The 16,724-nt window shown below is 46.9% G+C and overlaps 8 protein-coding genes across 8 annotated transcripts; 3 read left to right on the forward strand and 5 right to left on the reverse strand.

Annotated features, from left to right (window-relative positions):
• Positions 1–80: 80 nt before the first annotated feature.
• On the reverse strand, positions 81–2,107 carry EYB26_001855 (uncharacterized protein; the record flags this gene model as incomplete). Its single annotated transcript, XM_054261163.1, has 2 exons — positions 81–1,744; positions 1,804–2,107. 2 exons carry the CDS (start codon positions 2,105–2,107, stop codon positions 81–83), a joined length of 1,968 nt encoding a protein of 655 aa, XP_054117138.1.
• A 673-nt stretch (positions 2,108–2,780) lies between these two features.
• EYB26_001856 (uncharacterized protein) lies at positions 2,781–4,704 on the reverse strand (the record flags this gene model as incomplete). Its single annotated transcript, XM_054261164.1, has 4 exons — positions 2,781–4,265; positions 4,321–4,542; positions 4,602–4,616; positions 4,669–4,704. 4 exons carry the CDS (start codon positions 4,702–4,704, stop codon positions 2,781–2,783), a joined length of 1,758 nt encoding a protein of 585 aa, XP_054117139.1.
• Positions 4,705–4,970: 266 nt separating this feature from the next.
• EYB26_001857 (uncharacterized protein) lies at positions 4,971–5,686 on the forward strand (the record flags this gene model as incomplete). Its single annotated transcript, XM_054261165.1, has 3 exons — positions 4,971–4,973; positions 5,048–5,247; positions 5,320–5,686. 3 exons carry the CDS (start codon positions 4,971–4,973, stop codon positions 5,684–5,686), a joined length of 570 nt encoding a protein of 189 aa, XP_054117140.1.
• A 399-nt stretch (positions 5,687–6,085) lies between these two features.
• EYB26_001858 (uncharacterized protein) lies at positions 6,086–8,119 on the reverse strand (the record flags this gene model as incomplete). Its single annotated transcript, XM_054261166.1, has 1 exon — positions 6,086–6,688. One exon carries the CDS (start codon positions 6,686–6,688, stop codon positions 6,086–6,088), a length of 603 nt encoding a protein of 200 aa, XP_054117141.1.
• A 341-nt stretch (positions 8,120–8,460) lies between these two features.
• Positions 8,461–9,114, forward strand: EYB26_001859 (uncharacterized protein; the record flags this gene model as incomplete). Its single annotated transcript, XM_054261167.1, has 3 exons — positions 8,461–8,491; positions 8,554–8,840; positions 8,902–9,114. The coding sequence occupies 3 exons, from the start codon at positions 8,461–8,463 to the stop codon at positions 9,112–9,114; spliced, it is 531 nt and encodes a 176-aa protein (XP_054117142.1).
• A 70-nt stretch (positions 9,115–9,184) lies between these two features.
• EYB26_001860 (uncharacterized protein) lies at positions 9,185–11,999 on the reverse strand (the record flags this gene model as incomplete). The annotated part of the gene is made up of 7 exons (XM_054261168.1): positions 9,185–9,433; positions 9,493–10,763; positions 10,815–10,909; positions 10,966–11,459; positions 11,508–11,636; positions 11,690–11,796; positions 11,855–11,999. The coding sequence occupies 7 exons, from the start codon at positions 11,997–11,999 to the stop codon at positions 9,185–9,187; spliced, it is 2,490 nt and encodes an 829-aa protein (XP_054117143.1).
• Positions 12,000–12,351: 352 nt separating this feature from the next.
• On the forward strand, positions 12,352–13,763 carry EYB26_001861 (uncharacterized protein; the record flags this gene model as incomplete). Its single annotated transcript, XM_054261169.1, has 7 exons — positions 12,352–12,495; positions 12,556–12,675; positions 12,747–12,860; positions 12,910–13,035; positions 13,085–13,255; positions 13,322–13,476; positions 13,544–13,763. The coding sequence occupies 7 exons, from the start codon at positions 12,352–12,354 to the stop codon at positions 13,761–13,763; spliced, it is 1,050 nt and encodes a 349-aa protein (XP_054117144.1).
• Positions 13,764–14,459: 696 nt separating this feature from the next.
• EYB26_001862 (uncharacterized protein) lies at positions 14,460–16,282 on the reverse strand (the record flags this gene model as incomplete). Its single annotated transcript, XM_054261170.1, has 3 exons — positions 14,460–15,068; positions 15,124–15,223; positions 15,276–16,282. 3 exons carry the CDS (start codon positions 16,280–16,282, stop codon positions 14,460–14,462), a joined length of 1,716 nt encoding a protein of 571 aa, XP_054117145.1.
• Between the last annotated feature and the right edge of the window lie 442 nt (positions 16,283–16,724).

Consider the following 16,724-nt stretch of genomic DNA (forward strand, 5'->3'; position numbering starts at 1 on the left):
ATATTCAAAAAAGACAAAAAAAGGACTCGAGACTCCGCTGCTGAAAAAGAACCTTTAAATGCATAGCGCTTTACAAGCGTTTAATGGGCGTTGTTGATAAGCTTGCCAAATGGATACCGCTTTCGACTGTCTTTGGTCTTGGTAATCTCAAACCGCTCATAGTCATCATTCAGCTTCCGTCTGAAAAGGCTGAGCTCGTTCAACAGATTCTCCATATCGGCTTGGACTTCATGGGCTTCCTCATCATGTTCGTCGGAGCTGTACTCGTCTTCCCAGATTCCGCTGGCCTCTTCTTCCTCCGGTGGTGGTGGTGTGACCAGGTCTCGTTCTGGAGCCTCCGGTAGAGGTTGTTCCTCCTCGCTTTGCAGTGATCCAAGGCTCGTGTCACGTTTGCGTAGTGGAATAACCGGAATTGGATTTTTCAAACTATCCAGTGCCAATCTCAAGTGATTCCGGAGAGCTTCGTTCTCGGTCTGGAGCTGCCGAATCTTGCATTCGCTGACCATCTTGGTCTCTTCCATCAAGCGCTGCATCTTTTCGACCTGTTGCTGATATTCTTCTAGCTTCTCGTTCTGGACTTCGCTCTCGCGTTTGCTTGCTGCATTCTGACTGACAGTCAATTGAAGAACACGGATCTGCTCGGCCATTTCTGCAATTTGCGCATCTCGCTCAGCTGCAGAGACATGATCCTGATTGACAACAGCTCTAGTGCGGATACGCTTGGCCTGGTCGGCATACCGAAGGGTAGAAAGAGTCTCGTCATAGTCCGATGGCGCAACACAAGCTATCATTGCAGTCTTCGAGTTTCCGCCCAGACTGTCCTTTAGTAGCCATGTCAGAATTGAATCACGGTAAGGAACGACCTCTTTAACTCTTCGTCCACCAGGTCGTTGCTGCTTTGGGTCAGCCAATGCGGCAATCACACGACCCAATGTGGTCAATGACTTGTTGATATTTGAACCTTCCCGGAGTCTTTGCCCTGTCGCCTCTGTGGCTTTGGCACGTTCTGACCCAGCCAAATCAACAAGTCGTATTCTCGCTGTTCGCTCAGTCGTCTCGTCTGTTGCCAAGTCGTGGTGGATTTGTTTGAGAATGATAGTGAATACGGCATGTGATCGAGACGAAGTATCGTTCATCTTGGTACTGGCAACCGTTCGTGACATATCTCCTTTCCTCATTAGTTTCATTATATCTGCAAAGCTTCTCACAGGGACATCCGTAAGATCCTTGACATATGGCCCGTCTGTCGGCGACTCGCGAATCTTAAGATAATGTGGTGAATCTGTTCGTGGTACTAGGAGATCGCGAACATGCTCATTATACACTTCAAAGTATGACACCCGAACATGATAGGTAGTGTCCACGGATTGAGCCTCGTCAATTCTTTGAAAGAGATCCTCGCATGTTCTCGGGATCAAACCTGGCCGTTCTGGTGTACCCATCATAGTATAACTCTTACCCGATCCAGTCTGTCCATATGCAAATATACATGTATGGTAACCTTCAAAGTTGTGGTCTAGAAATTCTTCACCCAGACAATTGTATACTTCCTCTTGGTCTGCATAGTGCTCATCAGACTCGTTGTGGGACCAAAATGATCGATCAAAGGTAAATGTCTTGTCTTCGTATACTTTGCCTCGGGCCTGCGATCGGGGTTTGGATGTATCGACTTCTGGTGCGTGGAGTGTGGTGGCTTGTGTGAACGGGTTCATCGATATCAAACAATCCGAGCCTTTTTCTATCTCTAAATGGAATCCAAATATGTTAAGCATCTCGCCTCACGTGTCTTTGGAAGGGTCTCACCTCTTGGTAAAAACCCCCTCACCCTCACCACAACCTTAACATTCCCACCAGGCGAAGGACTTGCCGGCCGAATTCCCTGCGTAGACACAATGACACTCTCCCTCGACCTCAACGACGGACTCGAAGCCGTAGACTGTTGTTGCATCATCATCATCGCCGAGGACATCATCGACATACTCGTGGCCGCCGTACTGCCACTAATCCCCGAGGCTCCCGAAATTGAACTTGTCGACGAACGCGCAAATTGCTGATAGTCTGAGGGCCGCTTGTTGGAGCTGTATAGACGCGCTTGAGGCGTCATCATGGTTATTTCCCTGCTGGACTCCCTCAATAATTGCACGGCAAGAGCGAGTGTATCTCGCTGGCGGGTGATATAATGGTGGTACATGAAATATTAATTCGGGCTTGTAGAGGGTTTGTAGTGGATGTGGAGTGGTAGATTTGATAAAGAAAGATGTGACGTTTGATTGTCGCTGTTATTACGGTACCTTTTTCAGTCTCGTGAAAGAGTGTGGTGGATGCGTATCCTAGGTCCTTGGGTTCCTGGGAATGGAAAGATGGCAGAGGCTGTCTCTGAGGGCAAGAGCGTCTGATATTCGAAGCCTGGTTGATTCTCGGATCGAGAGTGTCAGGAAGGTTATTGATTGTCCCAGAACGGAATGTTTACTCACAAGGAAACCCCGCACGTGTCAATAAACGATATCAGTCAACGAGAGCTACGTGATGCCTCTCTTCGAGAGAGAAAATGAGAAATATACTCAATCAAAAATGTTAATTCAGATATACACAAACAAGCATCATCATTAATACAAATCGAGATAATGGCGGTGATAACTAGCTTGATCTATAGTTCGTTTTGGTTTTGCCGAATCCGGTTAGTAGCGGCCAGCTGTTCGTCCCGGTTGCTACGGCGATAAGGCTAGATAAAGACCTCATTTAAACCACTCCGTACTGATAAGTTGGTTAAAAGTAGCTAACTATTTCAATCCCTTGACCAACAGCTCTTGTCCAATCTCTTTCAAAAGAGGCTCGCCCTTCATCTTCTCAACCTGCTTCTTCGCCGCAATCGACTCCGCTATGCCCATCGCGCGACAAAGATCCATCAACCCGCCGTCAACAGGGGCCTCATACAGCAATAATCCAAGCGCAAACAAAAACCCATGCAACGCCTCAACACTCTCCTCTTCGGTGTTGATAGCTTCAACCAGCGATGCTGCGATTTCGACTTGATCTTCTTCAGTCAGTATATCGGGTCGACTAGCGAATCGCTCATTGTGATTATAGGCCGCCAGGTTATGCGTAAATGATGCTGCAACTACACGCAGATTCGTGTGACTGTCCAACAGACAACCCGTGAGTAATCGGAGACATGTTTCGCGTAAGTTGGCGTTCGTAATGATTTGTTGTGGGAACAATGGTGATGTGAAGAAGTTACATGCTAGTTGAAGCATGACAATGCGCAGATTATAGGGACAGGATGCCAAATCAGATGAAGGAGAAAGTAGAGCCAAAAGAGTCTTGTGGCCTAATTCTTCCGCAAAATAGCCGCTGACGCGAGGATCAACAAATGCAACACGAATCAAGTCGACCAATGCGAAGAGGTTATCTTTCGGAATCGAAGGAAGCGTCGATTGAATGAACTGCGCCAGGAACGCAAGATTCGGCACCGGTGTATCAGCAGGAGCCGTCGATCTGGTCTTGATAAACTGGACCAAGTCCGCTATGGTAGGATCATGCTGATACGACCCGATCTTCTGTAGCAATTTCTCCATGGGAGGCACCCTCGTATAAAGCACATAATTCGTGACAGGCCTCTGTAAACTAGGCAGTCGTAGCGCTGTATGAGGATGAGGCGGGAAAGCAGATTGTATCAACAAACGAATATTACCCTTGAGCTCAGCGGGGTTCGCTCCTTTCCATTCATGCTCCTTTTTTCCCTTGAGAAATGTCATAAAAGTCGGGGTGACGCGGACTCCGTATCGTGATGAGACGTCAAATGCTTTGTTGATGTCGACTTTGATGAGAATGGCTTTGTCTCCGGCTTCTTCTGCGAGTTCGTCATATGTTGGGTATACTATTTTGCATGGGGCGCAAGTTGAGGAAGTAAAGAAGATACAGGCGCAAGACTTTGTGGCGAGAGAGAGCTGCTCATCCAAGTCTCTCAGGTTGGTGACGTTTCTTACATATCCTTTGATTTGTGGTGTTGCAGATGCAGCGGATACTGCAGGTTGCTGAGGTATCCGGGGCATTTGTGTAGATGGAGGAGGTATTTGTTGGCCGGGATCTGCCTGTGTAATACCACGCATTGCTCTATCGATCTGTGGTCGTAACATTTGTCCAAGCGGAGTGCTCAAGAACGTTTTTGGCAAAGACTTAATATGCTCAGGAATACCCTTTCCAAGAAGGAACATGGACAAATCTTGCGTGAAGTTGTTACAGTTATGCATAAACAAGTCGTACGACTATCCGAAAGTCAGTAGTCATCAAGGCCACCTCCTAATCACGTAGAATACGCACCTCTGGTGTATAAATCTGCGCTAACGACTCAAGATACTCCTGAATAACATCATTCGGCAACTCCGTCCGTCCCATATGAAGCTTTTCCATGGGTTGTCCATGGTGCGTCGTTCCAGGAACAGTCCTGTGAAGACCCTGGCCGAAAAAGTACTCCACGCCTCCAAAGACTAGTGAAGTGTGATATATAGCATCAATCTGGATTCCTGTAAAGGACATGGAATACTAGACAAGTCAGATTTTGTCCACATTTATAATAGGTTGATGGCTCAACTATATCTTACCATCCGCGCCAGGCCCTGGAAACCTTAGTTAGCATAGAGGCAAAACAACTGCCTGGAATGTACCTACACCGGAGAGATCGTAGATATAGAGCTCCACATCCATCTTTACAAATGGATAATAATGTGCAATTCTGCTTCTCAAGATATTTGATGCTTGAGTTATCTTAAATAATCAACCAGGCAGCTAACTTAGCTTAGTTAACTTAACTATTAAAAGGCATCATCACATCACACCCGCTAATTCTCATCCGGTGCCCGTCCGTCGGCGTTTCCCCTTCTTTATCTCCGCCCCTCATCACATGGCATTGATCTATCAACCATGTCTATGCGCCTGCCAGTTTCTTAAGCAATCCACCCTATTGAATTACCATGGTAAGCTCTATTCGTCATTCTCGAACATTCTCCCTTTTTGACACAGATTACTAACCCCTCTCCTACACAACTAGCCCCCCAAACGAAGAGGCGCTGCAGCAGCTCCCAAAGAGAAAAAAGCCCGCCAGTCCAAGCTTGCGAAGGAGAACAACATCACCGCCGAAGAAGAGAATGAGATAAAAGAAGCATTTGGCCTTTTTGCAGATAAGAATGAGGAATTCAAGGATGAGAAAGAGGGTGTGATGCGGACGAGAGATGTGCGACGAGCGCTTGTGTATGTCCATGTTTATACCAAAGAGCTCCAAATGAAAGCAATGTTCTTGCCGACTGACTGACGGAAAAATAGAGCCTTAGGTCTCCCACCCGACTCTGCCTCAGAATTATCCTCGATCGTCGCCGCCGTCGATCCTACTTCTACAGGTTTCGTGACCTACGACGCTTTCATCTCCGTAGCAGCTGCAAAACTGCACATGCGCGGCGACGATGCGCTCGATGCAGAGGTCGACGCAGCATACCGTTTGTTTACGCAGGGGTCCGAGGGGCCTATTACATTACATCACCTGCGACGAATAGCGCGAGACTTAAAGGAGGATAATGTTGGTGATGATTTGTTGAAGGATATGATTCGGGAGGCGAATGGGGGGGATGGATTGCAGAACGGAGTGACGTTGGAGCAGTTTCGGGATGTGATGGCTAGAGCGGGTGTTTTCTGATTTTGTGTTATTTGCGATGGCGTTTGAAGCAGGCTAAATGGGTTCAGGATGGGATGGAGGAGTCTGGGATATCTGGTTTTTAATCTTGTTCGTTGCTACAACGTTATTGCATCAAGGGGTATTCTAGGTACAAAGCTTTTCTATTTATGGGGCATTACTCTCTCCAAGGAATCCCTAGAAAGTATGCCAATTCCAAAGGATCAAACCCTTGTCCTGTTCGCGAGACCATCCTATCAACATATGTATTGTACAAAATCAAACAATCCAAAACGCCAATTTGTCAACGATACAAAATTAACCTGAAAGAGAACATTATAAAAACATGTTCACTCGAGGGCAGAAAAGAAATGGGTATCAAGTGGATAAATAAATACGCGCAATCGAGCCGCAGTCAGATGATCACGGTGGAGGTAGATCTTGTTTCACCTCGTCAAGCTCGTGAATGGGATTCGAAGTGTCAGAAGAACTTTGGGTTAGACGTGCGGAAGATAAGTCTGAACCCATGCTGATCTCTGAGGTTTCAGATCCGGGAGATGATGTCCCATTTAGGACAAGAGCTGGAGTGACGGTTTCTTTGAATTTTTTCATGTCGTTCTGATCGTCAGATCCTAGAAATGTTTCGGGTATTTGTTCATGTTCCATGGCCATGCCCTTCTCATGGATCTCCTCGGAAATTCCATCCCAGCTTGACTGCGCCTCATCGACACACTCATAGAACAACATAAAAACACCGCCTTGGTCAAATACCTCGTGTTCACTAGCCACATGAACATCTTCATCGCTGAGTCGAAACCAGCGATGGGTCATCTTCTTCTCGCCATCCACGTCTTCAGAGACATCACCTGGGAAGCTCTGAGTGGAAAATTTCCGGTAACAAATATAATGCCCATTCTCGTGTCTGCCATAATGCGTCAAGACAGCACGTAACTCGTATTTCCGCGGAGACACTTCTCCTGCTTTGGGAAGCATAGAAGCTTGCGGATCTGTATTCCAGGCTTCCATGGAATCTTCCTTTCCAATATCACGCGTACCAAGACACCATTCACCCAGGTCGATAGAGGCAGGAAATTTGACAGCAGCAGGATTCTTCCGTAAAGCTCCAGTTTGCTCGTCAAAAACACTTCTGTTGACATGAATGACTAGATTCTTCGGCGCTCTGGCAATGACTGCTTGGCGGGACTTGGTAACTGATACCCTGTTCTTTGACGGTATATAACATTTCTTTGACAAGACCTTCTCTGTGAAGTCTTCCTCATCCAAGGCTTCTTGCACAGCTTGCAAACGTGTTTGGGCGGAACTCTTCAGAGTCGATGCCACCGCAGCCGCCTGAGGTCCTTTGACAATATCGTCGTCTTCCTCAATTTGTTTAAGCAGACGCTGGAGCTGATCCTTTGTACGCAAGAGCGTACATTTTGCGCATTCCACGCCCTCGATAGTCTCCAAAGCCATATAGTCGTCAAGACAGTCCCGGATATCGTACTCTTTGCCTTTGCCAAGAGAAACAGTCAAACAATTAAACGGAATAAGCGAAAGTCCCTCCGTCCATCCACAGCGGATGCAACCAACACGCTGTGCGAGAAGTCCTTCTAATGGATTATGCATGATATGTGGCTGCTCAATACTTCCTTCCACTGGCTTTTCTTCATTATTCGAAACACCCAAAAAGTTCTCTCGTTGATCCGACGCCCTCAACCCCAAATTAGTCGTAATCAACTTCGACACTTCCCGAACCTCTACATCAAGTTGATCTGCAATCTTCGAAAAGTACTCCTGAGCGTCCTGCTGCTGCCAGCTGCTCATCGACTTGAGCTCCGGTGGTATCCACAGTCTCTGTCCATGACTGTCTGGATCGTTCAGCTTTTCTAAAATATATTTAAGGGCATGGTGAGTCGATAGCCGGCCTCGCGTGTCGAGTTTGTGAATGTTGCGGTTCAAGTAATTCGCAAATGATTGAAGAGATGCCAACCCCTGTATAACACTGTTCTGGTAGCAGCTATTATCCCAGTTTCCGAGCCCAGGCGGAATCAAATCTTTGCTCCCGAGCCATGAAGGTCCTATGCTCGATAACCTCCGCGCACGCGGCAGTATGGAATCCAAAGAGCCCTTATCAAACCCGATTATACGGCGCATGGCCCGTTCCTTGTCGTAAAAACTCGGATACGTCGGCGAAAAACGGGGGGTTGAAGAATCTTTGTTATTTGTATCAAGTGCTGCGACTATGCGAGTTGGGATGATGTAGATGAACACGTTCCATAGATGATAAGCGATGATACTAGGCAGCGGTCCCAAATGAGGGATGATCAAATACAGGAAGACTATCGAGGCTCCAACTAGAGCTACTGTGCCTTGCGGATTTTGCGACATGAAATCATTTTGAGAAACGTTGGCAAGCATAGGTGGATATGAACCTAGAGTGAAACTCCGGCCACACATGGCGAGGACAAAGCGAGAAGAAATAGCTTCTGAACGAAGGGGACGTCGTAGTCGATCATTTGTGGAGATGCTTCATTGTAGGTCAAAACGTGTTGCTTTCAAAGCAGCAAAGGATGTGCTAAGAGCAGTAAAAGAGAGCTGGTAAGCTGGTGGTGGCAGATGATGGACTATCCGGAGATGGCAACATTGATTGCTGCGGCAAGATGTAACTTCACTGTTGGTCTCTGAGTCGTGCCGTAAAAACTTTTTTATCGATAAACAATTCGAATTTCCCCACACTGCAGATTTCTAGTCGAACTCACTACAACAATTCAATAATACAATAATACAAGACAGTCATCATGGTGCGAACAGGCAAACTCAAGAAGAAATGTACGAATGCTCGAGCAAATAACTATCATTCATAATGCAACTTGACTAATCTATCAATTTAGCTACCTCCGTCCACTCTCGCGCTGCCCGCCGTGGCAACTCACCTTCCGATGTCGACAGATCCTTGGAGTCAATGTCTCGAGTAGAGGCGCCGACGAAAGCAGCCGGTGTTCTTGCAGCACACGCAAACGCCGGTATATCAAAGAAGAAAGCCACCAAAAAATTGACTCGATCGCAACGTCTCCGCCAACAGAAAGGGATCGAGAGGGGAGAAATGCTTTTCGATCGATTGGAAACTAAGGTCGAGAAGGCCAAAACATCTTACTCAAAAGTGGCAAATGCGCGCAAGGTATGATGGAATGGTATAAATAGTTTATGGTATGGTGAGTTGCTCACGTTTCTGGTCATAGGTACAATGGGAGGACCTCAGTGGCAAGCAGGCCAAGGCGGCGAAGATTCTTCAGCAAACACAACACAATGACGATGAGCGAATGGAAGAAGACGAAAAAGTTTCATCAGCTGCCCCTATTACATCCAACAAACCTGCATTCACAACACCAGTCGCAAGTTCCTTGCCGCCGGTAGAACCTGCAGCCGTCGATGATGATGACAACATTACTTGAGGAATCACACTATTCATATAGTGAAAAAAGGAATAAAGGAAGGGTATATTCGGCGTTATTTGGGTTAGATTTATCTTCTGGGCCGGAGTTGATTTATCATGCGATCTATCTCGCCTAATGCAGCACCAGAAGCCTTCGTCCTCAGGACTTCCAATGTGTTTAAGTCCTTGGCTCGCAAAGCCTCTTCTCCTGCCTTGACGATCATACCACACTTCATCCACATTTCGATTCTTTCGGCGACGGTCAGGTTGGTGCACTTGGGGACAAAAGTCGATGCGACTTTTGTGTTCCCTGCTCCCAAGGCTTCGGAATAGAATGGCTATATTAGACGTTAGCAATCCTGTATATAGGCACAATGAAGGTCTTGTCTAAGCTTACCTCCCAACCAATGGGCGATTTTCTCATCTTTGATATCTCTTCCAGTTCTCCCCAGTCTCGCTTGGCAACTAGAGCCCTCAACCGAATCCACCAAAATGTAGACTCTGTCATTTTGAAGTCGCTGTAGAGCCTTTGTGCTCTCTTTCCATATCCCGACTTGATTAATCGATAGACAGTCTCATTAAGGCTGAGACCAACATATTCAGGGCCATCAGATAGTTCCTTGTCGAGACCCTCTTGAACTCGAAGAAGCTGCGTGGCCTCAAAGATAGACTTTTGTTGGAATTGCGTTGCGGCATCTTTCGCGTCGGTAAGAACACGAGCGGCCAAACCCAACTTGTCTATCTTTGTGTGAACGTCATCTCGAGACAATGCTTCGGAAATAAGTATATTCGATCCATCAATAGGCCTGTCGTCCTGGTAATACAAATCCTTTAATAACTCCACATCGCCATCTCGCGCTGATGCTTCAACCAATGCAGCCGCAACGGGCCGGTCATTGATTGTTCTAAAGAATGTTGACAGCGGAAGCTTCTTCCTCAAATGAAGCAAGACATAGTAGATCAGATCTGGATCACCACTCTCCATGGCCTTATCAAGGGCAATGCTATCCTCCTCCATATTGAGAAGTAACGGTACTTGCTTTCCCGCTCGTGGTTCGTGATTCAACAGCTGTGTAGCAAGATGGGCTCTACCTTCATCATACGCAGATTGAGCAATGGTCTCAAAAGAAATGCCTGACTTTCCTTCCAATCTCTGTACAATCAATTTGCATACAGAGTCATCATCGGCAGTAGACGCCTTGACCTTTTGACTCGCCCAATGAACGTAAATCTTGTCGGTTGGAAGACGAATGTATTCAGACATACGAATTGCCAGCAGATAATGGTGGCGATTGATGAGACGGTCCAACAATCTTTCGGGGGTTAGACGGAGATACTGTTCGGAAGAAATAGGCATGCCGATTTCGAAATCTCGAACCGCTTTCAGAACCCTAAGTCTTTCTGTGGTATCGACAAACTCGTCACTATTGTAGAGCTCTAAAACAGACTTTCCAAAAGATGCAGCTTTTAGAAGTCGTTTTTGCCAGACTGTGTTGAACTCTTGACCGGCAGCTCTGACACAGGTATCGACGGCTTCCGGCAGACTAGGACGAATGCGTTGCATGTTTTCATCAACTTTTGGTGATTTCTTTTCTAAGAGATCGATTGAATCCAACAGGACGGATGCCGGGGATGTGGAACCAAGTCTGAACACATCTTCAGTGACAGCTTCAATTCAATCAGCATTTCGCACCACGTAGCTGAGGTTATAATACGTACCGGAAATCTTGTGGAGAAATTCGCATGACTCATTTGTTAGCAACCAAACACCATCAAACTCTGGTAATACATGCACATGTCCATCATAGTAATGCCTTGAAGAAGAGTCAGTCAATATAGCACCCTTGAAATTGTGAACTACCGTACTTACTTGGATGACGCTCCGTTGCTTCCCACCAGATGTATTTCATCCTCCCAGCCAAGAACAATAGCATCGTCGCCGCACCATTCCATCGTAATAGGAGCTGTCTTGGATTTTGTGTCGTACTCGCTATATTTGTTCTGAAAATCACTGCTCACGATCCACACTCTGCCATCGCTCGTGTAGAGAGCTACGGCATTTCCTGACGGCGAGGCAGCTACGTGCTTGAATGGGCCGCTTTCTAACATTCGGTCTTCTGCTTCTGTCGCGTCGACCACATATAACGTTTTGTCGACAGCAAGGAGCACCTCCACCGTTCGAGATAGAGTATATGCTGGGGGGATTATGTTCCATGATGAGACTTCTCCTTCTGGCGAGGAAGCCAGCAGCCTGGGTCTGGGCTCTTTGTAGTTGGAGACTGCAATTAGTTGGTTGTTTGATAGAAGTGCCACAAAACCAGAAGACCAGAAACGGCAAGCTCGTACGCCGTATTCCTCGGCACCCTAGCAGAAAGTTAGACAAGCTGGAAATCACTGAAGAGACACACATACGTTGCCTAGTGAAAATGGTGCAAAGTCGCCATGAAGACCAAAGTAGCGATGGACAGTACCGTCTTCGGCGACAACCAGCAGCTCTTCGTTGTCGGACCAGCCCATTCCTCTGATTGGCCCATACTCCCACTGCAAACATGTTAGGAAATTGAAAATTCACTTGGGATACTAAGGAAGCATACATTGAAACGACTTATCAGTTTCCCTGAAAAGGAGTAAATATCTATACTTGCTTTGGCAGTTTGTGCATCCCGATACCTATAAACCTTACTCTCACTTCGATGGAGTGCTTCAACAAATCATGATATTAGTCTCGTCTTACACAGAAGGCGCGATAGAAGCTATACCTAGCGCACCGGCGTACGGTGCTGCAGCAATCACATAATTTTCGAGCTCCAAATCTTCATCAAAGACGCCGTCGTAGATTCTAGTCTTTCGGTAGAATCGATCGCCCAAACGCTCCCAATCAGCGCGCGGGTTCGGAGGGGCCATGACTAATAAAGCGACTACAGCGCCATCAAGACGCGACACAGGCGTAGTGGAAGCATAGATGTTTGAAGATGGAGAAGAAGCTACGTCAATATACAGACCGCCGCTAAGCCCTAGAATCCCTGCGCTAGTACCCCACTATCCTTGAAATGGTTTAGTGTGACCTCCTGCCCCGTCCTTTCCGTTTTCCATGTTGTCCAGTGGGAAACGCTTATATCAACTTCAACATCTCCATATCAGCATCGATATTCATGGCATGGGATAACTCATGGCTACATGATGTGGGCTGAAAACTAATGCCGGTAATTCTATCTTGCTGCGTTGCCGCCTGACATTATCGCGGGATGATACACCCATGGATTCATTCGCCATCCAAGACCTGGTATCTGAACTGACCGACCTTGAACTTGCCATCTTGCTTGCTCTTATTTGCCAGGAGCATTGTGTGATCGAGACACCCATAGTCAACGTTGATAATGTTGCCGGTGAGCTTGCTTTGGTATAGTCGAAATTTTCTTTCTTCCCCAGGCAAGCACCACAACATACTGACTCAACTCAGATATGTCAAAATAGGTTCGGCTTATCCTACGCTATTCTCGACTGCTCCCCAGCAACTTCTATAGATGAGTTCAGCAATAGCATTCTTGTCTCCGATGCTAACAGAGGCCGTTTGTCCAATGTAAGTACTACTTAGCCGGACACCCTTCTCATTCACAATACTATATTCGCCTGGTTTCTAACACATGCTAGGCTCTCCCGTCATTCCAGACAGGAGGAAATCTCGACGAAAGGAAGATCGTAAATGTAGTCATTGCAAAGAATCTGGACCAAGTTTCTTCGGATCTTCAAATTCAGACATTAGAGGTATGCAACCAGGTCTTTGTATAATTCTCGGCTGTTGACCTTTAAGCAGTTAATTCGCTCTAAAAGGATATTCACTAGAACATCGATTCATACAGCGCAGAAAACATTCTTATTCATACCTGTGATCGGGTATAATGACACCTCCAGGCATGGCATCCGCTTGAACAAGCATTTAGTAAGTCCCGTTTCATCAACTTTGAAGGCGATGTTCTAACCGTGACTAGAATGAGTTCTTCCTCTTTTCCCATTTCCATGAAATCGGAGCTGGTCTACCGAATCTTGAAGGAGATGATGGCTGGCCGACCGATGATCAAGCGTCTCTCTCTTCGATTGTGAGGAAGCCGCAACCGTATAGTGACCATTTTCAAACCTACCACAGGCAAATACCCGAAGAGGTGAGCTCATATCTATAGCATGGATCGGAGCTCCGATAGGTGGTGCATTTCTAACATACATCCTAGGCAATACTTCAACTACGCTTGTTGAGCAATGCTGTATCCGTCTCGGCCGAGGTCAATCGCTACTTGCACAACATTGTAGCCTTCCTACGACTCAATCGTGCTGTTGCAGGTGGCATGTCTGCTAAGGCTACTAAATATTTTATGGTTGTGGCAAAGTAAGTTAAGACGATCACACTTTCGAACTTATCAGCCTTCTCGTGTGAAATTTACTTACAAGTATAGGTCTCTCGCCTCGTTGCACGGCATTGATTACCTCACGCCATCCGTTGTATGTCTTGCTGCTAAGAAGGTTTATCGTCATCGAATAGTAGTCGCTAGGCCTGAAGACGACAGGAGTCTACAATACGGAAGTCACTTGAGTTCTGTGGCGATGCTACTGAAAGGTGTCGATCCTGACCAAATCATCAATTCAGTCATTTCAGAAATTGAGGTGCCTCTCTAGCAACGGCCATCCATGATATGCTCCATAAAAGTTACTCCGTCGGAATATGCCGTCGTACGAGTCAAAAGCAATTTGCATATTAACCATCATAACATGAATATGGAGGTGGAAAATCCTGCCATAACAAGCTTTCACGAAGCTTGGCTTGCCAGCTCAATGGAGACACAAGCCATATATCGTGCTTTACTCAAATGGCAATTTCGCATACTCAACACAACCCTCAAATCAACTCCTTTTCGATACCCGGTTTCATGAATGAATCATGTCAGGCCATACTTGTATTATTGATACACGCTCTTGAAGAAAGATGCCCGGGCTGTTCGCTCGGTTTGATACTTCCTATCTTACCATAATATCCTACGCAGAATGAAATCATGACAGAAATGAACACAGTCCTGAATTCAATTGTAAAGAAATACGTCAATCAATAAAGGCTATGATCTCGCTAGATTGCACATCATCTTAAACTAAACATGTCTGGGACCAAAAAATAATGATGATAAAAATAAATGTCGTACATCTCTCAACTCCCTTTCCTCACAAGACGCCGAGGTGCGATGCAGTTTCGTCGATAATCCAAAAGCAAGTATATAATAATATGAAAAAGGATAGACGGGGTATATATAATAATCGTATGAAGTCAAGCATTCAAAAGTGACGCGGCTGATATAGCGTTAAGAATATGATGTGGGTGGGTTATAGATGGCCGGCTCGACCGTCGAGAGCAAGAGGACCGGAATCGTTGCGGGGGGTCATTGGGTCGTCTTCGAACGTTTCATGGTTTGCTGGTGTGTCGGAGCGGGAATCAAGTTGATTGGCATGTGCTGAGGAGCTGTTGGGGATGGGTATGTTGGCAGAGTGGCTGATACCACTAACCGGTTCCTCGGTTTTGCACGTGATATTCGCACCGTCGGGGTTCTCACCATCCTGCATTTGTGTATTTCTCTCTTCCAAATGCAGATTCTCGGCAATCGCAGCAAGTTCTCTGTCGTCTGTTCCAGTTTCGCCATTTGCCTGTACGGCTGTTTGTGACTGTTCTCCAGGAGCATTAATGTTGGCATCGCTTATCGCATCGCCGTTACTATCACCAGCAGCATCCGGCTTGATCTCCGTAGCATCGGCATCTTCGTTTGCTGATTCTTCGTCGAATTCCATTGAATCATCTACCTCAGCGCTGAGATCGGTCCATGCACGACAATTGGGACATTGAAACATCGGATAATCCGGGGTGTGTATGAGCCTGCGGATGCACTTGTAGTGCCAGACGTGCGCGCAAGCTGCCATGAATAGGCATTGGTAAGGTCGCTATTGATAACCTTGTTAGTGACGCTATGTACTGCGCTGCTTCGATGTCGCTTACCAGAACAGAGCCCAAGCAAATCGAGCATTCCCGGCAACCTTCAAAATTCGAAGCTGCTTTTCCCTTTCCTAGGTTGTTGATCAAAGATTCCGTATTTTTGCTACCATATATTAGCCTTTTGTGATCAAGTAGATGGATCTCGTTGAACTCACTTGAACTCATTCGGCCGCTGCTGCCATGTGCGATTGCACTCAATTCTTATCCGCACACATCGGAAGATCATTTCCTCACCACCTCTGAAATCAATCCCCAGTTGAACAATATCCCCATCTCGAACAGCATATAATCTGGAAGCCATATTCGGCTGGCTCAGTCGAGTCCGGTTGAGGAAGGTACCTGATGAACTGCCAACATCTTTGATATGCCACTGCCCATCCACCATGGAAAATTCGCAGTGTTTCCGACTGACGACCTTTGACTTGAATCCTATCGGTGCATCGGATGGCTCTGTCGGGTTGGCGATGGGTACACCATCACGTTCGGAGTAACGTCCAACGCGGATGACGCAGTCTTCGGAAGGTAACGTGCGGGTCATGGGTGAGAATTGTAGAGACGGGCGCGACGAATGGTGAGTATCCTGATAGGCAAAAAATCGAATAGTGTTGTTCATCTTTGGTTTCTTATTGACAGCACTGCTGTTATTGTTATCGGTAATGATACTAGCATCCGTTGTTGTTGTTGCTGCTCCTGCTAGTGGAGCACCGCTCTCCTGTCCACCTTGAGGGGCAGAGTTGTCCGCCGCCATCGTCTGTAATCCAGAAGCAGCCGCCTGGGCAGAACTCTCGTGTGCTGATGGAAGCGATTGTAATGAGGCTGAAGCCGATTGCTCTCGGGGATCCGAGTCGGAGCTGGCGCGGTTATCGGTTTGGTGAGCCTTGCGCTCGGGCGAGGGAGATGCCGCCAGCGGCTGTATCGAGTCGGTGGCAGGAGAAATATGGAAAGGGGAGGATAAAGATACCACGCGACTGAGGCTATTGCGATGGCGCCGCTGGTTGCCCGTGGATGTGGGCGAGGTCGCAGCGGTGGAGGAGGAAGAGGAGGAGGAGGAGGATGGGATGAGATGGCTTTGCGTATAGGCGCACAGTTGGCTGAGACGGCGGAGTCGTCCCACACGGTTAGGCGGAGTCTGAGACTCCGAGACTACTGTGGTAGTAGTCATTGGACCAGCACGGATTGTGTTTCGACGGCAAAGAAGTATATAAATGTAGAATGGAGGAGAGTTGAAGTATATAAATACGTATATATAAACATATCGTTGTGTGGGGAGCTGGACAATTCCTGCGAAAAGTCTAGAAATGTCGCCGCCGTTGAAGGGGAAAAAAAAAGGCCGGTAACTCGGGCCTACGCTGTAATGGTTTGGGCCAAAGAAAGACCGAAATCCAAACGGCCACTATACCGCTAGTAACATGCTCGTGGCCACCGATTGGTTGGATGGTCCACCATACGTCACGGGTACCAGAACATTTAACTTATCAAGACATGGAATCGGCTTGACGGTAAGATACAGCGCCAGATTCCAGGATCACACGCACGGGAGTGCCTGGAATTTAAGTTATCTGCTGGAGACAACAATGACAGCTATGTTTAGAAGGCAGCAACAA

Source organism: Talaromyces marneffei, chromosome 1, assembly GCF_009556855.1.
Source record: "Talaromyces marneffei chromosome 1, complete sequence".
NCBI classification, from domain to species: domain Eukaryota; kingdom Fungi; phylum Ascomycota; class Eurotiomycetes; order Eurotiales; family Trichocomaceae; genus Talaromyces; species Talaromyces marneffei.